Here is a 25,015-nt window from a genome sequence, read left to right as displayed (position 1 = left end):
GTGGAAACCCGAGCCACGGCTTCCGGTTTCCGTAAGCGTTGCGGTCGGGCAGTGGACGCGGCCATGATCTTCCTCCTGTGGGATGCCATATTGGATCCTTACCCATCCCCTATAAGCAAATAGTCTGCTTCCCGCCAAATTTAACAAATCTGCTCCTAGCCAAGTTTTACAAGGAAATGAGGACTTGTCAAGTAGACTGAGTAATATTCCACCAGCGAGAAGGTAGACTTTGAGCAGGGAATCTGGAAGAGAACTGCCCATAATCCTAGCTACTCAGAGGGCATCGGTTCTAAGTCAGCCCAGGCAGGAAAATCCGTGAGACTCTTGGTTCCAAATATCCACCAGAAACTCGGAAGTGGAGCTGTGCCTCAAAGCGGTGGAGGACTAGCCCTAGTACCCAGGCCCTGAGTTCAAGCCCCATGACAAAAAACAAAGCAAAACAAGAAAGAGAACTACCATGCACAATACAGCACATAACGTTCTGCTGGGAAAAAAAGCACAGTAACAGAGGGTCATGGAAGGACCTTATTATTATTAAAAGAAGAAACCATTTGGGAAATAGGATGGGATGGTATTTATGCCCTGAATGAGGTGACCGGTGGAGAGGGGCTGAAGAGCTCAGGGACAGCCTCCAGGCCTACTACCGACATAAATAAAAATAAACAGGAAGCTGGTACTTGAAAGTGGTTGGGTGGGGTCAAGGGGAAAGAGCTAGACTATTGAAGGGGGGTGGAATGCAGTCAAGAACTCAATGTAGGGCTGGGAATATGGCCTAGTGGCAAGGGTGCTTGCTTCACATACTGGGTTCGATTCCTCAGCACCATATACATATATGGAAAAGGCTAGAAGTGGCGCTGTGGCTCAAGTGGCAGAGTGCTAGCCATGAGCAAAAAGAAGCCAGGGACAGTGCTCAGGCCCTGAGTTCAAGGCCCAGGACTGAAGAACTCAATGTATATCCTACAAAATTAAGAAGAGTAAGGAAAGAGGTGAGTAGCAGAAGGGTGTGTGAAACTTAAAAGAGGTGACTAAGATGCTTTGTATTCATAAATTGCTTTGTTAAATGGCAAAAAAAAAGCATGTTGGAAATAGAGTCCAATGGTAAAGCACTTGATTAGTAAAAGGAAAGTGTTCAATTGCAAGCAAAACCATATAAATAGATGGGATGTAGATATACCTATATGTATATATGTGTACATGTGAATTTTAACCACCTCCTCCCACCCCCACAAAGCATTCAATACCTACTTAGCAATCATATTTTCAGCTATCTCGGACAGCCCTTAATCACTAATATAATCTGCGTCAATGGAGCTGCCAATGATGGAAATTTCGTGTCAATGGAATGAATCCTAAATGCAATACCAGTGGCTACGGACGGAGCCAAAGGCACAGAGCAAAGTAAAATCGTCGAACTCCTCATTCAAGCCACGCATTCCCAGAGTTTCACAGCTGCCAAATTCCGGACCCTGAGTGCAGAAAGTCCATTAAGGCAATTTTCTTCCACTCATCACAGCGCTTGGGCAGGTTCCCCTCCCGCCCTAGACTACATTTCCCAGAAATCCTGGCGGCTCGACTCAACTTTCGGTGTGTGCAAGGCATCGTGGTCCCGCCTCTCAGGGAACATCCAACCGTAGTGACCGTGGAGGACGCTTATCTCCAGAGTATCGACCCCAGTGTTCCGTGACACAATCGCTGCGAACTGGTCTCTGGATCCTGGAGATTGAGGGCCGTAGTTCCGAGTGTGGAGCACGATTGTTGGCCAGGTTAGGACGTTACGTGGGTGGACGCTATTTTCCCCTTGTGGTCTGGCTACGGACTACATTTCCCAGAAGCCCATGCAAGAAAATAGCTTTCCTTTCCAGGACCCCCCCCCTCCCCCATTGCCTGTGGGCCGAGGGGCCTTGGGGGAAGAGAAATACGTGGTGAGCGGCCTAGGCCTTTGGTGCTCTCGGCTGGGGGATGTGGAATGTCAACGGTGCGGGAACCGATCTAGCCGAGAGAGCAGTCGTAAGTCGTGGGCTCGTGTGTGTGTGTTACTTCGTGTGACTGACCTGATTGTTAGTGTGTGTGTTACTTTATGTGACTGACCTAATTGTTAGGGTCGCCTAGCGGGTGTGTCTGTGTGCATGCGTGTGCCTATGACCACACACGTGAGCTGTGACTGCACATTCTTGCTGTAGGTTTGTGGTTGTAACAAGGTGGGGCTGTGTGTTGCCTGGGGGTTTTGTGTCCCTCTGATTGGGCTGTGGTTCCGTGTGGTCCTCTAACTCTGTGATGTTTGTGTTTGGGAGTGGATGATAGGAAATCACTGATTTTGCATCTTCCAGTGCTATTCTGACAGCTGCCTGTGTTAGTAGCAGTACGTGTACTGGATGCCTGTGACTGTGAAGGATGTGTGATTGTGTCAGTTCATGTGGCACTTTGTGGAATTGGAGGACACGTGTATAGATGGTGACTGGTGGATTGTGTGAATGTGAGTTTTTGGTGTAAGCTTCAGTTGGGGAACTGTAAACTGTGTGGCTCATTTTGAATGTCACATTGTGTCCATCTTGTATCATTGTGGTTTTGGTTGTGCCATGTCTGAGGGTATCTGTAAACGTGTAGATGAGTAGGTAGGATTTTTTCTCTTTCCCCTCCCTTCCAACCCTCTCTGGACCATCATTCTTTGTGCTGTCTTCACATATAGTCAATTTATGTCAAAATTATTCACCTATCTTTCTTTTTCCCTTTCTCCTAAGTAGTCCTTTATGTAGATTCATATTTAATGTTTATCCATACACACACATGCACATATATATATTTATGTACATAGGTATGTATCCCTATGTTCATGTCTTGACTTCAGTGTATGAGAATAGACATTAAGATAGGAAGCTTTCCTAGAGATTAAAAATGAATAGTTCCGGGCTGGGGATATAGCCTAGTGGCAAGAGTGCCTGCCTGGGATACACGAGGCCCTAGGTTCGATTCCCCAGCACCACATATACAGAAAAAATGGCCAGAAGCGGCGCTGTGGCTCAAGTGGCAGAGTGCTAGCGTTGAGCGGGAAGAAGCCAGGGACAGTGCTCAGGCCCTGAGTCCAAGGCCCAGGACTGGCCAAAAAAAATGAATAGTTCCACCAAGTGCTGTTGGCTCATGCCTGTAATATTAGCTATTCAGGAGCCTAAAATCTGAGATCGGAGGATCACAGATCACAAGTCTAGGTACAAAAGTCTGTGAGACTCTTATCTCCAATTAACCAGTAAAAAGTGCAAAGTGGAAGTATGGCTCAAGTGGTAGAGTGCCAACCTTGAGTGAAAAAGCCAAGTGAGAGGGCCCAGTACTGGTATATATCCACAAAAATATTTACATGTCACAAATGAAAACATTAAAGTTGTAGGGGGAAAGAAAACATGAACATGGAAAAGGTTTAAAACCAAAAAGTCATTCTTGTGTTCTGATTTTTTCCCCCAAAGCTGACCTAGAGGGTAAGAATGAAGAGCACCTCTGTGTACTTTCAAACAGTGGGGAAGTTAATTAGCTCTATTTGGTCTTAGCAAAAAGTCATTGGGGATGTCTTTAGACCTCTGCTCTGAGTGTATTGTGTGTTCCTGGCCAGAGAACACCATTTAAATGAATTTATCTTGTGGTCCTGGAGGCTGTAGAGGAGGAGGATGTTCATGGTACTAAGGTGGGGCTTGACTTTCTCTGCTGGGCCAGAACCTGAGGTTTTGTTTTGTTGGTTTGTTTGCTTTTTTGGATGGGGAGGATGGTTAATTGGAGATGGAGTCTTTTCTTCCCTTCAATTCATCTACAAGATCTATGTAGCTGTAGCTAATAACTAGGATCTCTACTAAGGAGATAAGACCAAGGCAAATAGCAATTGTTTTTTTCTGACCATTCTGAGACCTGTAAAGCCACTGATGTTGCAAGAGCATGTCTTTGGTTTTCCAGTCTTGCCTTTAGAGAACACTGTCTTTGTTCAGGAGAGCAGCCCTGTGGAAGACTGATCCTCCCCTGCAATACTGAAAGCCATGGCTGTGGTGAGTTGATGCTGCTTCTTGCTTTCCTGATACTTAATACTTTTTTCATATGAGCCAGTTACAGTGATGCACTCCTGTAATCCTGGCTTCTAGGGAGACTGAGATGGGAGTGTAGCAAGTCTACGAGGATCCTAGTCCCCATCTTCTCTCATGCTCTAGAATAATCCTACAGCATTTTTTTTTCTTTTCAACCAGCTTTAAAATTTTTATTCAGTGAAGTAACTGGGCATCTTTTTTCCCCCCCAATCTTCTAGGAATGATGATACAAAAGAATCAATTTAGGGGGCTGGGGATATAGCCTAGTGGCAAGAGTGCCTGCCTCGGATACACGAGGCCCTAGGTTCAATTCCCCAGCACCACATATACAGAAAACGGCCAGAAGCGGCGCTGTGGCTCAAGTGGCAGAGTGCTAGCCTTGAGCGGGAAGAAGCCAGGGACAGTGCTCAGGCCCTGAGTCCAAGGCCCAGGACTGGCCAAAAAAAAAAAAAAAAAAAAGAATCAATTTAGGGAAGCCAGAGTAGATTTGTAGAATGAACTTGTCCTGCTGGGCACTGGTGGCTCACACCTATAATTCTAGCTGCTCAGGCAGCTGAGATCTGAGGATCCTGGTTCAAAGCCTGCTGGAGCAGGAAAGTCCATAAGACTCTTATCTCCAATTACCCAACAGAAAACTGGAAGTGGTGCTGTGGTTCAAGTGGTAGAGTGCTAGTCTTGAGCAAAGGAGCTCAGGGACAGTGCCCAGGTCTATGACCAGGAAAAAAAAAACATTGAACTTGTCCTACATTGTCTGACATTGAGTATGATTTTTACAATGTGATGATGTGAGTCTTAGCTATAAACAAACATACAGAATCCAAGACTGCCCCAGAGGAGGATTTTCCAATAAAAGAGGATGGAGAGGCGAGAATGTGGCCTAGTAGTAGGCAAAAAAAAAAAAAAAGAGGATGGAACATGACATTGTTAGTACCATATGTTAGATTGTTGAAAGATTTCCCCCAGTTTATAAGGGTTTGGGACTCATGCTGTTGGTGGCTAACACAGATCTCTGCCATTCTGTTAAGAGCATTCATGATAGCTTTGTGTTCTAACAAATACCAGAGATAGTAAAGTTTAAAAAGTAGAGGTTTATTCTACCTCACAGTCCATGGTCATTTGGCTCTATTATTTGGGGACTGTGGTGTATAATAGACCATGGCAGGGGTTGTGTGGTAGAGCAAAACCTTTCAACTCATGACCAGAAAGCAAAGGAAGAGGTGGAAGGGGCCCCAGGTCCCCATATCTATTTCCTTTTTTTTTTTTTTTTTTTTTTTTTTGCCAGTTCTGGGTCTTGAACTCAGGGCCTGAGCCACTGTCACTGGCTTTGTTTTTGCTCAAGGCTAGCACTCTACCACTTGAGCCACAGTGCCACTTCCGGTTTTTCTGGTGGTTAATTGGAGCTAAGAGTCTCATAGCCTTTCCTGCCTGGGCTGGATCCTCAGATATCAGCCTCCTGGTAGGATTACAGGTGTGAGCCACCAGCACTTGGCTAGATGAAATACTTTTAATGAGGTAAGTCCATGGCAGTTATGATTCTTCTAAGTTTGTATAACAGGTTATGACATTTTTGGTAAGTTTCTTCCTTTGTGGTATTATCAAGATGTTCAGACTTATCTGGAGCCTTTGTGATTTAACCCTGAAAAGTATCTCTTTTGCCCAAGAATCTTGGGTTTCTTGTATTTGAAAATGGTCTTCAAAAACTTGGTATTCTCTGCCTACTTTGCTAGTCATTGTTCCCAGGCATTTGTAATGGGCAGAGTAAGAGTGGGCAGAGTGTTAGAGTCTAACATCAAATCAGTACTCTGGCATCTACTCCTGAGCTCAAAGATATTGTTTCTCAGTAACACCAGTACAACTACCAACTTTGTTTATCCAACAGTACAAGGAAAATAGTCTCATAAATATTTCTTACTTACACAGCAAGCACATATGTTTATGGTTTCAGAAATCGGTGCTGTTCAGTGATGTGTCCATAGACTTCTCTCAGGAAGAATGGGGATGCCTGGACTCTGCTCAGAGAGACCTGTACAGGGATGTGATGTTGGAGAACTACAGCAATCTGCTTTCAATGGGTAAGGGCACTGATACCAGTAATCCAGAGCTCTCCTTTGCAGTGTCTCCTTTTTCCACAATGAAATTCTCAGCTGCTTTCTTATAAATGCTTGACATTTCTGCTCCTTCTTCCCAAATAAATGGTTTTCATTACAATGAAAAGGAAGCTTGGGCAATGGGCAGCCCCAGCCGGCTATGGCCGAAGTGTTATCCTCTTTAGCTGTTCATGTAGTGGTATCACTTGCTTGATCATCAAAAGAATGGATCTGATTTTCCCATAGCATAACCAAGTTCCATGTCTTTTCTTATGAACAGGATTTCATATTCCTAAGCCTCAAGTGATCTCCTTATTGGAACAAGGGAAAGAGCCCTGGATGGTTGGCAGAGAGCTTACAAAAGGCCTATGTTCAGGTAAGTAAGAAATGACTCATCAGAGCAGAGCAGAATGTATATATATATATATATATACACACACACACACACACACACACACATACATACACACACATATATATACATATATACATACATATATATGTTCTTTCTATTTTTATATTTATGACTCATGAACACATTTATATGTTATATATCATACACACACGAGCATACGCATATACACATGTTTTACTAATCATGTATTATTATTGATAAGCATTACATGTTTACCAACAATTCCCAGTGATTCTGACCCACAGCCATACTTGTTTTTTGTTTTCCAGTCCTGGGCCTTGGACTCAGTGCCTGAGCACCGTCCCTGGCTTCTCTTTTGCTGAAGGCTAGCACTCCGCCACTTGAGCTACAGCGCCACTTCTGGCCATTTTCTATATATGTGGTGCTGGGGAATCGAACCCAGGGCTTGCATGTATACAAGGCAAGCACTCTTGCCACTAGGCCACACTCCCAGTCCCTGACCCACAGCCACACTTGATAATCACTGTGATAATAGTCTCCTCTGCTGCCTACATTTTGTTTTCTTTTTTTTGTTTTCTTTTTTTTCTTTTTTTTATTTGCCAGTCCTGGGGCTTGGACTCAGGGCCTGAGCACTGTCCCTGGCTTCCTTTTTACTCAAGGCTAGCACTCTACCACTTGAGCCACAGCCCCACTTCTGGCCTTTTCTGTTTATGTGGTGCTGAGAAATCAAACCCAGGGCTTCATGAATGCAAGGTGAGCACTCCACCACTAAGCCATATTCCCAGCCCTACATTTTGTTTTCTTCCTTCCTGCTTTCTTCTCTCTCTCTCTCTCTCTCTCTCTCTCTCTCTCTCTCTCTCTCTCTCTCTCTCTCTCTCTCCGTTTCTCTGTCTCTCTGTCTCTTTCTCTCCCTTCTTTTCCAGTGCAAATCAGGGACTAGGCACTGTCTATAAGCTTTTGAGGCCCAAGACAAATATACCACCACTTGAGCCACAGCTTCACTTCTGGCTTTTAGTTAGTTGGATATAAGAGTCTCATGGACTTTCCTGCCCAGGCTGGCTTTAAACCACAACCCTCAGATCTCATCCTACTGAGTAGCTAGGATTACATGTGTAAGGCCCCAAACAGCCCAATATTTCCATTTCTATCATAAAAAATGTATCTTTTCGCAACCACGTGCTGGGAATGTGGCTTAGTGGTAGAGTGATTGCCTAACATGCACAAAGCCCTGGGTTCGATTCCTCAGCACCACATAAATAGAAAAAGCCAGAAGTAGTGCTGTGGCTCAAGTGGTAGAATGCTAGCCTTGAGCAAATGGAGCCCAGGGACAATGGCCCAGGCCGAGTTCAAGCCCCAGGACTGGAAAAAAAAAAAGTATGTTTACCACTTTGTTTTCTTTTGTTGTTTTTTTGTTTTTGTTTTTGTTTTTTTGGTCAGTCCTAGGCCGTGAACTCAGGGCCTGAGCACTGTCCCTGGCTTCTTTTTTTGCTCAAGGCTAGCACTCTGCCACTTGAGCCACAGCGCCACTTCTGGCCATTTTCTGTATATGTGGTGCTGAGGAATCGAACCCAGGGCCTCATGTATACAAGGCAAGCACTCTTGCCACTAGGCCATATTCCCAGCCCTACCACTTTGTTTTCTTTCAGATCTGGAATCAATGTGTGAAAGCAAGTTACTCTCTCTAAAAAAGGAAGTTTATGAAATAGAATCATACCAGAGGGAGATAATGGGATTTACCAAGCATGGCCTGGAGTACTCCACTTTTAGAGATATTTTGGAATATAGAAGCGACTTGACAAGACAGATGGGATATCAAGACGGACATTTAAATCAAGAAATACTCACTCGTGGATATATGCCCTCATTTATCCTGCATCAAATAAGTAATAATGAAGAGAAACCCTACCAGTGTAAGAAATGTGGAAAGGCCTTTAGTCAGAACTCACAGTTCATTCAACATCAGAGACTTCATATTGGTGAAAAGTCTCATGAATGTAAGGAGTGTGGGAAATTCTTTAGTTGTGGCTCACATGTTACTCGCCATCTGAAAATTCATAGTGGTGAAAAACCCTTTAAATGTAAAGAATGTGGAAAGACCTTCAGTTGTAGCTCATACCTTTCCCAACATCAGAGAATTCACACAGGTAAGAAACCCTATGAATGTAAGGACTGTGGGAAAGCCTTCAGTTACTGCTCAAACCTGATTGATCATCAGCGAATTCACACTGGCGAAAAGCCCTATGGATGTAAAGTATGTGGGAAAGCCTTCACTAAGAGCTCCCAGCTTTTTCAGCATGTGCGAATTCATACGGGGGAGAAACCCTACGAATGTAAGCAGTGCGGCAAAGCCTTTACGCAGAGCTCAAAGCTTGTCCAACATCAGAGAACCCACACTGGCGAGAAGCCCTACGAGTGCAAGGAGTGTGGGAAAGCCTTCAGCAGTGGCTCGGCCCTGACTAATCACCAGAGGATCCACACTGGAGAGAAACCCTACAATTGTAAGCAATGTGGGAAAGCCTTTACTCAGAGCTCACAACTTCGTCAGCATCAAAGAATTCATGCAGGTGAGAAGCCCTTTGAATGTCTTGAATGTGGGAAAGCCTTTACTCAGAACTCACAACTTTATCAACATCAGAGAATCCACACCGAGGAAAAGCCTTTCGGATGTCATGAATGTGGAAAGGCCTTTAATAAATGCTCAAACCTTACTCGCCATCAGAGAATTCATGCTGGTGAGAAGCCTTATGAGTGTAAGGAATGCGGGAAGGAATTTAATAATGATTCTGATCTCACTTATCATCAGGGAACTCATGTTAATGAGTAACGCAAATTAGAGTTTGTCCTCCTCTTAATCCTTGTTTGTTTTTTTTTAAACCGGTCTTAGGGGACCAGAAGTTTGACTTAGCGATAGAGTGCTTGCCTAGCATGCACGAAGCCCTGGGTAGGATTCCTCGGTATCACATACACAGAAAAAGCCGGAAGTGGTGCTGTGGCTTAAGTGGTAGAGTGCTAGCCTTGAGCAAAAAGAGCTCAAGGACAGTGCCCAGACCCTGAGTTCAAGCCCCAGAACTGGCAATAAATAAATGAATAAATAAACAAAAACAAGCCAGTCCTAGGGATTGAACACATAGCCTGGGTACTTTCCCCAAGCATTTTTTGCTGAAGGCGAGCGCTCTACCACTTGAGCCTCAGCTCTACTCCCAGCTTTTTGGTGGTTAAGTGGAGATAAGAGTCTCATGGACTTTCCTACCCTGGCTGGCTTAGAAATGTGATCCTCAGGGCTGGGGATATGGCCTAGTGGCAAGAGTGCTCGCCTCATATACATGAAGCCCTGGGTTCGATTCCCCAGCACCACATATACAGAAAACGGCCAGAAGTGGCACTGTGACTCAAGTGGCAGAGTGCTAGCCTTGAGCAAAAGAAAGCCAGGGACAGTGCTCAGGGCCTGAGTCAAGCCCCAGGACTGGCCAGAAAAAAAAAAAAAATAGAAATGTGATCCTCAAATCTCTGTTTCCTGAGTAGGATTACAGGCATAAGCTACTGGCACTGGCCTTAATCTTTTAATCAGAAATTAATGTTTGATAATTACACTTTGTTATTTACGATATTTGAGTTTTCTGTCGAAATGCTATTCACTCCAGGTTATGAATCCAAAAGTTAAATTAACACCCACCTGAGACTTGTAATAATTTAGTCAGTTTTTCATTAGTTCTTTCTTCATTATTTGTGATATGTTATATGTCATATATATCACATATATATGTATACACATTATATGTTTTTATTAGTTTGTATTTTTCATGTTGTCTTTTACTTTTCTAGCCTATATGTTTACTTATTTTTTTTTACCACACTTTAATTTTTTTTTGCCTCTAAAAATTTTAAAACCCTTATGGGAGCCAAAACTTTTTTTTGTTTGCTTGTTTTGCCAGTCCTGGGGATTGAACTCAAGGCCTGAGCACTATCCCTGGCTTCTTTTTTGCTCAAGGCTAGCACTCTGCTACTTGAGCCACTTCTGGCCTTTTCTGTGTATGTGGTATTGAGGAATTGAACCCAGGGCTTCATGTACATGAAGTAAGCACACTTGCCACTAGACCATATTCCCAGCCCTGGAGCCAAACCTTTTTGAAGTCAGTATTAATCTTTTTGCTTCATTTCACAAATTTAAATTTTTATTATAGGGCTGGGGATATAGCCTAGTGGCAAGAGCGCTTGCCTCATATACATGAAGCCCTGGGTTCGATTCCCCAGCACCACATATACAAAAATGGCCAGAAGTGGCACTGTGACTCAAGTGGCAGAGTGCTAGCCTTGAGCAAAATGAAGCCAGGGACAGTGCTCAGGCCCTGAGTCCAAGGACTGGCAAAAAAAAAAAAAAATATATATATATATATATAATAAAATAGAAAGTCAGATAATGTAGAAAATCAGAAACTAAAGAGCCAGAATTAATTGTCATGCTGACTGTAGATGCTTTCATTCACTGGCATAACAAAAATCTACTGGACTTTTATGTGTGTGTGTGTGTGTGTGTGTGTGTGTGTGTGTGTGTGTGTGTGTGTGTGCTTTCCTGGGCATTGAACTCAGGGCCTGGATGCTGGCTGTCTTTAGCATTTTCACTCAAGGCTAGTGCTATACCACTTGAGCCATACATATATGTGCATCGGTTTGGTGTCTAATTGGACATAAGAGGCTCACAGACTTTCCTGCCCAGGATGGCTTGGAACTGTGATCCTCAGATCTCAGGCTCCGGAGTAGCTAGAATTACTTACAGGTGTGAGCCACTGGCACCTGGCTACACTTTGTTTTTGAAGGATAGGTAATCCAATAGTAATGCCTTTTATTTATTTTTATACCTGCTTTTTTTAATCTCAAAAATTGTATTTTCCATTTTAATAAGTACTTTTCTATTTTCAATGACTTATTTAGTAGCCTTTAGGAATGACTATTATAATTGCCTCTAAATTTTTGTAGTGATCAAAGCTGTCCTCATTAAAAGGACCCAAATGTATCCTGGGATGTTTAGATTTTAGTTTTAAACCATTTAATTACTGAAAGTATCCACATTGTCTCTTTTCATTAAACCTAATCCTAACCCTATACAAGAAATATAGTTGTTATGAAAATGTTGCTTATCTTTCTAGATATATGTTTTTACTACATGTTAGTGGTACTTTATTTTTTATGTATAAATTATATTTAATCTTGTGTATGTATTGACTTTCTGTGAGACTGTAGGATGAATGTAAGGTATGTAAATATATTCCTAGAATACAGTATGTGTTTAATAAAAGTTTTTGTCCATTGTCACTATTAGGTTCATTATCATATTTATCTTCCTTATGCTTTGTGGGGTGGATATTTTGTGCATATGTGTGGGGTGGTAATAGGGATGGAACCAAGACTTTATGTGTGCTAGGCAGGTCCTCTATCATAGAGCTAAACTCCAGTGTGTACAAAGGATTTGAGGCTGTTATTTACTTTTACAGAAATGAGACAATTCATAATGGAAAAGAAAATAATTATGCTTATAGGAAAAAGAGTCTTTCCCCTATTCAAGTTGAAAAGGAAAAAAAAATTGTGACTAGTATTTATTTGGACTTTGTATTTTCTGCTTTACTGAGAATTCCTGTATGAAACCCTGTGGATATAATGGTGGATAGTATAGGCACAGTTGTCTGAACAGCAGGAGGAGATGAGAAGAGTTTTCTGTACTTTGATAAGTCATACTTTGAGAAATCTGTGAGTTGCAGTAAAAGCTTTATTGAGCTGGGCATTTGTGGCTCATGCTTGTAAAACTAACTACTTAGGAGGCTGAGATCTAAGAATCCAGGTTCAAAACCAGCCTGGGTAGGAAAGTCCATGAGACTCTTATCTCCAGTAAACTGCTCAGAAAAAGCTGGAAGTGGCATTGTGGCTCACGTGGTAGAGCGCAATAGTAGAGCTCTAGCCTTGAGCAAAAAGATGCTCAGGGACAGATCCCAGGCCCAGAGTTCTAGCCCCAGTACCAGCACCCCCACACACAAAAAAGCTGTGTGGAAGATTTTATAATCCAATATACATGTATATATCAAGTTGCTCTACAGAGTATTAAAGTTATTTCAGAATTAAAACACTTAAAGGTCAATTTGTATGAGGGGGAATTATTAATTATAAAAAGCAGAAATAGCTGGGCATGGTAGCACGCACCTGTAATCCTAGCACTCCTGAGATAGAGGTAGGAGGATCCCAGTTTCAAAGCCACCTTGGACCACATAAGACCCTGTCTCAGTATCAAGCCAAAACAATAGAAATGAGCAGAAATAAAAGAAAGAGCATCTAATGGAAAGCAATCATTTGATGTAAAAGTCAAGCGCTAGTCATATCAGTGAAACTGATGATTGGAAAGAATACAAAACAAATGACTATACAGGTAAACTTAACAAAAGCTGTTACCTTTTTAGATAATGTAAATGTAGAATTAGTAGTATATCGCACCAGTTCATATATATGTCAAAATCTTCTAATGTTTTATTTTTTTGCCAGTCCTAGGGCTTGAACTCAGGCCTGGGCACTGTCCCTGGGCTTCTTATTTGCTCAAGGCTAGCACTCTACCACTTGAGCCACAGCACTTTAGGCTTTCTGTTTTGTTTTTGTTGCCAGTCCTGGGGCATGGACTTAGGGCCTGAGCACTGTCCCTGGCTTCTTTTTGCTCAAGGCTAGCACTCTACCTCTTGAGCCACAGCGCCACTTCCGGCTTTTTTTTTCTATATATATCTGGTGCTGAGGAATCGAACCCAGGGCTTCATGTATATGAGGCGAGCACTTTACCACTAGGCCATATTCCCAGCCCCAGGCTTTTTTTTTTTTTTTTTTTTTTTTTGCCAGTCCTGGGCCTTGGACTCAGGGCCTGAGCACTGTCTCTGGCTTCTTTTTGCTCAAGGCTAGCACTCTGCCACTTGAGCCACAGAGCCACTTCTGGCCATTTTCTGTATATGTGGTGCTGGGGAATCGAACCCAGGGCCTCATGTATATCAGGCAGGCACTCTTGCCACTAGGCCATATCCCTAGCCCGCCCCAGGCCTGTTTTTTTATATATGTGGTGCTGAGAACACCAACCCAGGGCTTCATCCATGCTAGGCAAGCACCCTACCACTAGGCCACATTCACAGCCCCTCCCTGTTAGGTTTTTAAAGTAGGTAGCCGGTAAAGGAGAACGCCCTGTGGTATTCAGGCCAGAGAGAAAAGTTTATTACCGAGCTGCTGGTCCAAGATGATGCATAGCTGGAGAGAAGGGTGACCCTCACCCAGCCCTGCCTTATCTAGGGCAGGGGCAGGCGATGTGGCCAGGTGGATTAGGATGTGGCCTCAGGGAGGAGAGAAGGAACTGCCTCCAGGTATGCGGGTTACCCAAGTAACTGGGTGGAGACTTAATGAGGTGGGGGCATCTGCCTGGAGCCCTCCTGGGTGGACCTTACACTCCCCCTATTTTTTTTATTTTATTTTTGCCAGTCCTGGGCCTTGGACTCAGGGCTTGAGCACTGTCCGTGGCTTCTTTTTGCTCAAGGTTAGCACTCTGCCACTTGAACTACAGCACCACTTCTGACCTTTTCTATATATGTGGTGCTGGGGAATCGAACCCAGGGCTTCATGTATACCAGGCAAGCACTTTTACCACTAGGCCATATTCCCAGCCCTACTTCTTTTTATTTTTTTTGCCAGGCCTGGGCCTTGAACTCAGGGCCTGAGCACTATCCCTGGCTTTCTTTTGCTCAAGGGGAGCACTCTGCCACTTGAGCCCAGGGCCACTTCTGGCCATTTTCTATATATGTGGTGCTGGGGAATCGAACCCTGGGCTTCATGCATACAAGGCACTTGACACTAGGCTATATCCCCAGCCCCTCCCCCTATTTTTAATGGGATTTTATCTGTTTTTTTTGTTGTTGTTGTTGTTTTCTGTACTGGTTTGTAATCTGGATTCTTCTGAACTAGGCTCCTGAATTGCTATAATAAAAAGCAGGAGCCACTGTCGGCTGCTATTTTGTGTGTGTGTGTGTGTGTGTGTGAGTGTGTGTGTGTGTGTGTGTGTGTGTGTGCCCCTGGGCTGGGAGCACCAAAGCTGGGACTCAGGGTGAGTTTTGGGTTCCTGAGCCCCAGATTCCAGCCACAGGCCTCTAAAGCGCCCACAGGTGTTTAGGCCACTTTTTCCAGGATCCTTAGTGTTAGGTTTATTAAGTGAGTAGCTGAGGAGAGAAAGTTTATTATTGAACTGCTGGTCTGTGGCTGAGATGATGCACGACCCCCAATTGGCCCTGCCTTATCTAGGGAAGAGGCAGGGGTGTGTGGCCAGGTGGATTAGGATGTGACTTCAGGAAAAGGGGAAGCAACTGCCTCCAGGTATGCGGGTTACCCAGGTAACTGGGTGGAGACTTACCCTGGTGGGGGCATCTGCACGTAGTGCTCCGGGGGCGGACCTCACACTTAGGCTCGGCTGCGGAGATTTCCTAGGCTCTGGAAGAAGAAAATTGTGATAACCCGCTCCCCCAGTCTCTGGCCTTGATTAGGGGCTGCTAAACTTGGCTGTACGGGGGTACAGTGTACCATACCAAGGCCACGTCCCCTTACCTGTCCAGAACTACAATTCCCAGGGTCCTCTGCGCTCACTTCCGCTCTTTTCCCGTGACCCCCCCTTTGGGAGTCCCGCGGCGGCACTGGAGTACTTCCTGTGAGACGGAGGCTTTAAGCATCTGTAACGGGGAGCTCGGCCTCGCCATGCAGGTCTACTCCGCATCTCTACTCTTGGTTACTGGAGCTCCCTCCTCAGGATCCGCCACGTCCACCCCCCTTTTCGTCCATCCACCCAGTGCCAGGACGACCCTCTCTTTGTCCCCGTTTACCTCAGCGGCCGTTTTACCGCCTCCGAGCCCGGTGCTCCGCGAGACACCCCCAGCAGGCCACGCTTCCTTTCCCCTAGCGTACGGGGTTCGAGACCGGCTGGGGGGCGGCGGCACTCATGGGCCGGAGTTTGGAGCGGAGCCTTGAAGATGTTGGCTCCTCGTGGGCCTCTTCCACCCATTTCGGACTGGAGGGTGGGCTGCGCTGGTGATTTCTGTGACGTCCCGACCCCTTCGTGGTGGAGCTCGGGTGCAGATCTGCAGATCTCCGTATCCGCTCGTGGGCCGGGAGCTTCCACCCCCACACACGCAGTGTTCCCCACGTCGTTATCGGCTCTGTCTCCTGAGACCTTGCTGCTCCCCAGGAAGAGCAGGAAAATGGCCACGGGACCCCCAAGAGCCGCAAAAGAGGTGAGAATGAATCCGTAACTGCATCTTGGCTGCAGACAAGATGTTACATTTTCTTGCCCTAAGAGACTGCCTTTTGTTGGGTTGGCTGTTGCATACCGGATACTCCGGTGGGCCTCGAACCCACAAAAATAGTCACCAGCACTCTTTATTTAGCTGTCCACAGCGACTGCTTGCCACCAACAGGATGGTGACAAACAGCACCGGGGCCAAATAGGGCTGGGCTTTTAAGGGCAAATATCACATGCACCACTCGCAGGTGGTCGTGGGGTAAGAATCACATTCACCACAAGCAGGTGGTCATGGGGTAAGAATCACATTTACGGGGGCTGGGAATATGGTCTAGTGGCAAGAGTGCTTGCCTCATATACATCAAGCCCCGAGTTCGATTCCCCAGCGCCACATATATAGAAAACGGTCAGAAGCGGCGCTGTGGCTCACGTGGCAGAGTGCTAGCCTTGAGCAAAGAGAAGCCAGGGACAGTTCAAGGCCCAGGACTGGCAAAAAAAAAAAAAACGCATTTATCACATGCAGGTGGCCATGGAGGAAGAATCACATTTACCACATGCAGGTGGCCTGGAAGGTTAGGCAAAACAAGGAAACAGAATTACTGATTACAATTTCAGTAAACCCCACCAATCAAAGCAATAGGAATTCAGTAAACTCCAGTAAATAAGGCAAAGCAATACAATTTTAGTAAACCCTGATAAACAAGGCAATCAAAGCAATACAATTCTTGGTTCTAGGTGTGACTAGTCTTAGCCTTAAGCTTTCTCTTCCTAGAACTTCCCCTAAACTGAGTGGTCTTCCTCATTCCTTTCTTTTGCCTATGCCCAGCTGCTTTGGGCTCCTGTTTTTCGACTTAGGTTTGCCCCTCCCCAGGCCATTACTTTGTCTAAGCCTGCTGTTTCTAGGGACTCAAAGAAGGGGGTTCCCTCACACCTTTCACTTGGTTTCCACATTGGCCAAGTCCATTCCTGGGCCTGGAAGAATGGCCTGTCTTTTATAGTGTCTGGTCCAAGCCTCCTCTTCATATCTCAGCCATCCATGAAGTCGTTAATGGTGAGCAACATTCACAGAGCAGGGTTTTATTTTTAATTATTATTCATTTATGTTACAAACTGTCCCAAGACTCTTGTCCCACTGCATCTGGGAGCAAGGCCAGGAGCAAAACAGTGATGGTGGACATGAAGCCCTAGGTTTGATTCCTCAGCACCACATACATAGAAAATGGCTAGAAGTGGCACTGTGGCTCAAGTGGCAGAGTGCTAGCCTTGAGCAAAAAGAAGCCAGGGACGGTGCTCAGGCCCTGAGTTGAAGGCCCAGGACTGGCAAAAAAAAAACAACAAACTAAAAGATTTTTCAATGCAAGGGTTGATCAAGATGCCACTTGCCTTTGCGAAATTAAAGGTAATAAAAATATAATTTATGAGGCTGGGAATGTGGCCTCGTGGTAGAATGCTTCTCTAGCATGCGTGGAGCCCTGGGTTCAATTCCTCAGCACCACATATATAGAAAAAGGCAATGGTAGAGTGCTAGCCTTAAGCTGAAGAGCTCAGGGACAGTACCCAGGCCCAGAGTTTAAGCTTCACGACCAACAAAAAAGGAACAAGAAAACAAAACAAGAAACAAGAAAGGAACAAGAAAACAAAAAGAAAAGAAAACAAAAGGAAAAAAAAAAAGATTGCTGGGCTGGGAATATGTGGCCTAGTGGCAAGAGTGCTTACCTCATATACATGAAGCCCTGGGTTCGATTCCTTAGCACCACATATATAGAAAAGGCCAGAAGTAGCACTGTGGCTCAAGTGGCAGAGTGCTAGCCTTGAGCAAAAAGAAGCCAGAGACAGTGCTCAGGCCTTGAGTCCAAGGCCCAGAACTGGCAAAAAGCAAAACAAAACAAAAAAAGTGATTGCTTAAGTGTTTATAGGTTCTTTTCTAGGTATAGGGGCTGTATGGGTAAACTTATAGTCATAAGTCAGAGGTAAACATGAATGATCTCTACATTATCTTAGAGTTAAGGGGATACAGTAAAAGAGATGTAAGTGCAAGATGAAGGTTTATTGGTGCCAGAATGTCCTACTTGAACACTTAACTGGCCATCAGTCAATTGTTTGCATTCTTTTTTCTAAATATAATTTATTTTAATTTTTTGTACCTCTCCTGGGGCTAGAACTCAGGGCCTATACACTATTGCTGAGCTATTCTGCTCAAGGCTAGCACTCTACCACTTGTGCCAAAGCTCTACTTCCTGCTTGGATGCTTAATTGAATGTGAGTCTCACATTCTTTCCTGCCAGGGCTTGCTTCAAACTGTGACCTTTAGATCTCAGCCTCCTGAGTAGCTAGGATTACAGGAACGAGCCACTGGTGCTTGGCTATCCAAGTTCTTTATAGTTATCAACAGCCATTCCTCATCACAACCCTGTGAGATGAGCATTGGTATTCTCAAGTTGAAGAAGAAGAAGAACCTGAGCACTGAGCAGTTAATTAGCCAGGGGTTACTCTAGTTTGGGAAAGAAGTAGATTGTAAATCCAGACACTGATTTGAGCCCATGTTGCCCTTCTTCAAGCCTGAACTGGGCAAGAGGCAGTGTGAGGAGAGGACAGATGCACCTGTGTGACATATGTATGTTGCTTGGTTATTTACTACCTCCCTTTAGAAGTGCCCCCCTCCCTGCTTTCAGTTTAGAATCAAGTGCTTAGACTGATCTGAAATTCTTCAAACTCAGCAAGATGATTAGTTTAATTTTGTGTGTGACACATTCCTCATTTCCCCCACCCCTCTGCAGTTGGCATAGGATATTGACAGTTCTTATTACAGAAATGATGCCGGATGGAGACTGGAGGATAATGGTCTTTGACCTCCTTGGTACTAAGGTCACAAGGCAATGTAGGGTCTAGAAATATTCCCTGCCTTTCTCAGGGACACACACTGTTTGCCTGTTCTTTCTAAAGTGGACCTGGGTGCCTGATGATCAGAGGTGTGTTTTGTGTTACAGGATTTCATGGCCTTCAGGGATGTGGTCGTGGATTTCACCCCAGAGGAGTGGAGGTTGTTGAGCCCGGCTCAGAGAACCCTGCACAGGGAGGTGATGCTGGAGACCTATAGTCATCTCCTCTCAGTGGGTGAGACGGCTTCCCTTACCTCTTTGAATTCGCCACCTGTTCATGGATCAGCATGAAAACAAAACAAACAACAAAAGTTACCTTTTTCCTCTGTGTAAATCTGATTTTAGTAGCATTGAAAGCAGATTACTTATCCATGTTAGGTATAATCCTACATTTCCAAGCCTTTGTTCCCAAGGACAGGGCTCTGTTTTTATTTTGTCTTGCATCCAACTCACTCCACCAAGTGTTAATATCATTTCTTTTCTGTCTTTTTTTTTTTTTTTTTTTTTTGGTGCTAGTCCTGGGACTTGAACTTAGAGCCTGGGAGCCATCCCTGAGCTTTTTTTTTTTGCCAGTCCTGGGCCTTGGACTCAGGGCCTGAGCACTGTCCCTGGCTTCTCTTTGCTCAAGGCTAGCACTCTGCCACTTGAGCCACAGCGCCACTTCTGGCCATTTTCTATATATGTGGTGCTGAGGAATCGAACCCAGGGCTTCCATGTATAGGAGGCAAGCACTCTTGCCACTAGGGCATATTCCCAGTTCTATCCCTGAGCTTTTTATGCTCAAAGCTAGTGCTCTCCTATTGAAGCTACAGCTCCAGTTCTGGCTTTTGGGGGAGTTAATTGGAGAGTCTTGAGAATTTTCCTGCCACTACTGCCTTTGAACTATCATCCTCAGATCTCAGCCTCCTGAATAGGTAGGGTTACAGTTGTGAACCACAGGCACTGGCTTAATACCACTTATTTCTGGTTCATCTTTGGAGTTATCTTTCCTTCCCCATTCCTACTTTGGAAAGCTCCATATTCATAGGTCTTTTATAATCTCTCAGTTTCCCTGCCATTTTAGTTCTGAGTTCCAGAATAAGCCCTTGAGCGTGTAACGAAGTTTCTTGTTTTCTAACCTCTGAACAGAAATTCTGCTCCCCAAGTCTAAATGCATTAGTAACATGGAACAAGAGGAAGAGCCCTGGAGAGAAGAGAGAAAACATTCCTCAGAGTGCTGCCCAGGTGAGTGCGAGCAAAAGTAGGTGGGACAGTCTGCGAGGACGGCTTGGTCTGTCTCTGAGGATCTAGGAGAAGCTCCTCAGGTTTTCTACACTGCTGGAAAGGCAGAGGCCATGACCTTCCTTGGAGAATACCATCTTCATTTGAAGGGCAGACTTTTCCTGATTTGCTTATCCCTTCCTTCCACTAGGAAGTCTCCTTACCAGCTTTTTGGTGGCCCAGTGGAGGTAAGTATCTCATAGACTTTCCTCCCTCAGTCTCCTGAGTAGCTAGGGTTAACAGGCATGACGTACTGGCACCCGACTTTTTTTTGTTGTTGTTGGTTGTGGGGCTGGAACTCAGGGCCTGGGTGCTGTCCCTGAGCTTTTTTGCTTAAGACTAGCACTATGCCACTTTGAGCCATAGCACCACTTCTGGTTTTCTAGTGGTTAATTGGAGATAAGCGTCTCAAGACTTTCCTGCCTGGGCTGGCTTTGAACTTCATTCCTCAGATCTCAGTCTCCTGAGTAGCTAGATTACAGGCATTAGCCACTGGTGCCCAATTTTTTTTTTTTTTTTTAAATATCAGTCATGTGGCTTAAATTCAGGGCCTGGGTGCTGCCACTGAGCTCTTTTGCTCAGGGCTAGTGCTCTGCCACTTTGAGCTACAGCATTACTTCCAGTTTTCTGGTTCATTGATGGTAAGAATCTCATAGATTTTCCTGACCAAGCTGGCTGGCTTTGAACTATGATCCTCGGATCTCCTGAATAGTTAGGATTACAGGTGCAAGCCACCTGCCTTTTTTTTTTTTTTTTTTTTTTTTTTTTTTGCCAGTCCTGGGCTTGGACTCAGGGCTTGAGCACTGTCCCTGGCTTCTTTTTGCTCAAGGCTAGCACTCTGCCACTTGAGCCACAGCTCCTCTACTGGCTTTTTCTGCTTATGTGGTGCTAAGGAATCGAACCCAGGGCTTCATGGTAGGCAAGCAAGTCTATCTCTATGCCACATTCCCAGCCCCTACTACTTTTTTTATTTTTAATAGTGTCTGTCTTCAGTTACCTTGGCATTCTTGTCAAAAATCAGTTGACTGAGAAACTAGTAGTTCACTTCTGGTCTACCAGTTTTGTTACTTTGATCTCTGCATCATTCTTATGATTCTAGCATATTATTTTTATTGTTGGAGCTGCATATTATGTATTGTAGTTGGGTTGTCTAAGTTCATCATCTTTTTTTTTTTTACTTATTATTTTTTGGTTATGGGGCTTGAACTCTGGGCCTGGGCACTGTCTCTAAGCTCTTCACCTCAAGGCTAGCACTTTGCCACTTGAGCCACAGTGCCACTTCCAGTTTTCTGGTGGTTAATTGGAGGTAAGAGTCTTACAGACTTTCCTGCCTGGGTTGGCTTTGAACTGCAATCCTCAGGTCTCAGCTTCCTGAGTAGCTAGGATTACAGGTGTGAGCACTAGTGCCTGCTACCAGTTCTATTTTTCTATCACATTATCTTCTTCCTTTGGTGCGTGTGCCAACTCCTACAATAGAAAGTGAAATGCATAACTGAAAGCACAACCTTGTGAGCGTTGTCTGTGTGGAAAACAGTTTGTAGCATAAACATTGTGATCCATGGGCAAAGCAAACAGCCTCAGTAGCTTCATGACAGCTGTGAACACTGTTCTTTCTTCAGCAGGATCAAAGCCAGAAACTCATCATTGTCCTTCCTGCCCTCTCATGTTCTCTGGTCAGCAAGCCCTCAACCAACATACGTGGCCGGGTCCTCTCCCTCAGCTCCTCTCAAGTTCATGTGCAGGAACTCACAGCTTTCCATGGAAACATTATCTAGAAGATCTGAAACAATGGCAGGAAGAATTCTTTGAACAAGACCACTTGAGAAACAAAGCAGACACTCAAGAGAGAGAGCAAGAGTCCAGGCTCCTGTTTGGGAGCCTAAGCAAACATGGCTCTTCAAAGGCCATCTCCAGTCTACCTGAAGAACATCTAGTAAGGCCTAAGGAAGATGGCCCGATCATAGATACACGTTCCAGCCTAGAACAGAAGGTAGACCTTAAGGAAATGGCCAACGTATTTTGTGGTTTAAATGTCTCACCCTTTGGAGTGCTCAAATATGAAAAGCTTGGGCCACGATTTATGAAGGAGTCGAATCTACCTAGCCTGCAGAAGTCGCACCCAAGAGAGACACCTTACATGCATGTGGAGTGGGGCCAGAGCCTTGGTAGACTGCCAGTCCTCATGAAAAACCCGAAGACACACCTTGGGGACAAGCCTTTCCTGTGCCAAGAATGTGGGCGAGGCTTTAACTGGAAGTCAAACCTCATCACACACCAAAGGATGCACTCTGGGGAGAAACCTTATGTATGCAAGGATTGTGGCCGAGGCTTTACTTGGAAATCAAACCTCTTCACACACCAGCGGATACACTCAGGGGTCAAGCCTTATATGTGCCAAGAATGCGGACAAAGCTTCAGCCTGAAGTCCAACCTTATCACCCACCAACGGTCACACACTGGGGAGAAGCCATATGTGTGCAAGGAATGTGGGAGTAGCTTTCGCCAGCATTCACACCTCATCCGACATAAAAGGACACATTCAGGGGAGAAGCCTTTTGTCTGCAGAGTGTGCCAGCAAAGGTTTAGCCAAAAGTCACACCTTGTCAGACACTTGAGGACACACACAGGAGAGAAACCTTACATATGCACCGAGTGTGGGCGTGGCTTTAGCTGGAAGTCCAACCTCCTCACCCATCAGAGGACTCACTCTGGGGTCAAGCCATATGTGTGTCTAGAGTGTGGCCAGAGCTTCAGCCTGAAGTCCAACCTCTCTAAGCACCAGCGGGCACATGCAGGGGAGAAGCCCTTTGGGTGCACGGAGTGTGGGCGCAGCTTTACCCGCAAGTCCTCGCTTGTCACGCACCAGAAGAAACATTCAGGGGAGAAGCTATTTGTATGCCGGGAGTGTAAGCAAAGCTTTAATGATAAGTTGACCCTCCTCACACACCAAAGGACACATTTGGGGGAAAAGCCTTTCATGTGCAGGGAGTGTGGTCAGAAGTTTCGGCAAAAGCCTAACCTGTTTAGACACAAGAGGGCACACTCAGGTGACTCTGTATGCAGGGAGTGTGGGCAAAGCTTTTGTGATAAGCTTACTCTCATTAAACATGAGAGGGCACACTTGGGGCAAAAGGTGCATGTGTGTAGGGAGTGTGGGCAAGGGTTTAGCCAGCAGTCACACCTCCTTAGGCATCAGAGGACACACTCGGGAGAGAAGCCTTATGTTTGCAGGAAATGTGCTCGAGCCTTCAGTAGGAAGTCAAATCTCCTCAGGCATCAGAGGATGCACAGTATAGATACCATCTGTGTGCAAGGAGTATAGCAAAGAATCACAGTTACAGTAGGGAGTTACCATTAGGTGCCAGAGGACACCGAGCAATAGTTTAGTAATAGGTGTTGTGGTTATAGTCTGTCTAACACTATCTGGATAAGACTTGCATGGCTGTCACCTGAAGGAGACTTTCCCACCCATGGTCAAGGAGCTCTGGCCTTCCATCCTGCAAATGGTGTGTTGTGGAGGACTTTTCAACAGGGAAATTAGGGAATGGAGACTTCCCATATGATTTTCTAAGATCAAATAAATACTCCTTCCACAAACTACCTTCAGTATCACAAAAATGATATAATACTACAGCTTGTCTTCGTTGTCTGTCCTGCCTTGCAACCGGAAACAGGAGACCTAGCAGGCATTGTGACATATTTCATCTTTTTTCCTTAGCCCAGTCAGCTTTGGAGAGTTTGGGGGATGATGAATTTACAGAGACAGACCTACAGGGACACCAGGTTTTATTATTTGACAGTCTGTAAATATTTTAGTTGGAGGTTTGGGAAGAAGTATCCAGTTTGTAAATATTCTGCCCTTGCCTGCTTCCTAAGACTTTCCTCTGGCTCCAGGTCAGTTCACACAATGATATTTATTTGTTGACTGGGGTATTTAGATAATATGTGATATTACAATGAAGAAATTACACAGAAGTAGAAAATGAAATTGTTTTCTGTTCTTTGAATCAGCATACGCTATCCCATAAATGACTCTTGGATTTAAGACTAACTTGCAAAATATACCAGTTTTCTGGTTGAAATAGTCTTATTGTAAATGGTACCATCTCACAAATTAACCTAAAATGCTGGTTTCCCTTTATGTGTTTCACTAAGTGATTCTGAATTTTGTTTGGACAATATGTCAGGAATGTAAAGAAACTGTCAAAATAAAAAAGTTTCTGTTCAGATACAATTGTTTAGAATAAACCTTTAGCACTATGTAGAAAAAAAAGAAGCCCAACTATATATTCACATTGAGTGTGAGGAAGCAGGATTTCAAACTAGTGTGGAAATTTCAATAATAAGATTGCATATTTAGGTTAAAGGCTATCAATTTAGGGAAAAGGTAAAAATAGATCTCAATGTCTAAATGTTAAGAGTAAAGGGATCATCCTAGCTGTATAAGCCTCATTTTTTTAAAAATCATTTTTGTTTTTTTGGGTTTTTTTGGCCAGTCCTGGGGCTTGGACTCAGGGCCTGAGCACTGTCCCTGGCTTCTTCCTGCTCAAGGCTAGCACTCTGCCACTTGAGCCACAGCGCCGCTTCTGGCCGTTTTCTGTATATGTGGTGCTGGGGAATCGAACCTAGGGCCTCGTGTATCCGAGGCAGGCACTCTTGCCACTAGGCTATATCCCCAGCCCCCCTCATTTTTTTTGAATCTAGGTAAATTTGAGTAGAGTTAAGAAGGCCTAGTAAGATAATAAAGGAAGAGCAGCTGGTGTGTTTCATCTTTCTCATCCCTCCCCTGTGGCAATTGCTGGACTGGCTTTCTTATTCCTTTTCAGAAAGAAAAGGAATTTCATCACTTTGAATTTTCAAATTTAGGAGCTGGGGATATGGCCTAGTGGCAAGAGCGCTTGCCTTGTATACTTGAAGCCCTGGGTTCGATTCCCCAGCACCACATATACAGAAAATGGCCAGAAGTGGCGCTGTGACTCAAGTGGCAGAGTGCTAGCCTTGAGCAAAAAAGAAGCCAGGGACAGTGCTCAGGCCCTGAGTCCAAGGCCCAGGACTGGCAAAAA

At 44.7% G+C, this 25,015-nt stretch overlaps 1 protein-coding gene across 5 annotated transcripts; it reads left to right on the top strand.

Moving 5' to 3' along the window:
- Positions 1-1,485: 1,485 nt before the first annotated feature.
- LOC125367942 (zinc finger protein 383) lies at positions 1,486-24,200 on the top strand. 5 transcript variants are annotated; one of them, XM_048368686.1, is made up of 6 exons: positions 1,935-2,011; positions 2,342-2,403; positions 3,966-4,022; positions 5,998-6,130; positions 6,426-6,521; positions 8,168-9,485. In XM_048368686.1, exons 3-6 carry the CDS (start codon positions 4,014-4,016, stop codon positions 9,343-9,345), a joined length of 1,416 nt encoding a protein of 471 aa, XP_048224643.1. In that variant the 5' UTR covers positions 1,935-2,011; positions 2,342-2,403; positions 3,966-4,013; the 3' UTR covers positions 9,346-9,485. The 5 variants fall into 5 exon arrangements, with proteins under 5 accessions (XP_048224644.1, XP_048224642.1, XP_048224641.1 ...); XM_048368687.1 differs by lacking the exon at positions 2,342-2,403 and having other exon boundaries at positions 1,486-2,007; positions 6,004-6,130; XM_048368685.1 differs by lacking the exon at positions 2,342-2,403 and having other exon boundaries at positions 1,486-2,007.
- The last annotated feature ends 815 nt before the right edge of the window (positions 24,201-25,015 follow it).

The sequence above is a fragment of the Perognathus longimembris genome, chromosome 20, assembly GCF_023159225.1.
Source record: "Perognathus longimembris pacificus isolate PPM17 chromosome 20, ASM2315922v1, whole genome shotgun sequence".
NCBI classification, from domain to species: domain Eukaryota; kingdom Metazoa; phylum Chordata; class Mammalia; order Rodentia; family Heteromyidae; genus Perognathus; species Perognathus longimembris.
The sequence above is the reverse complement of the archived record's forward strand: the minus strand, read 5'-3'. Positions and strand labels throughout refer to the sequence as shown.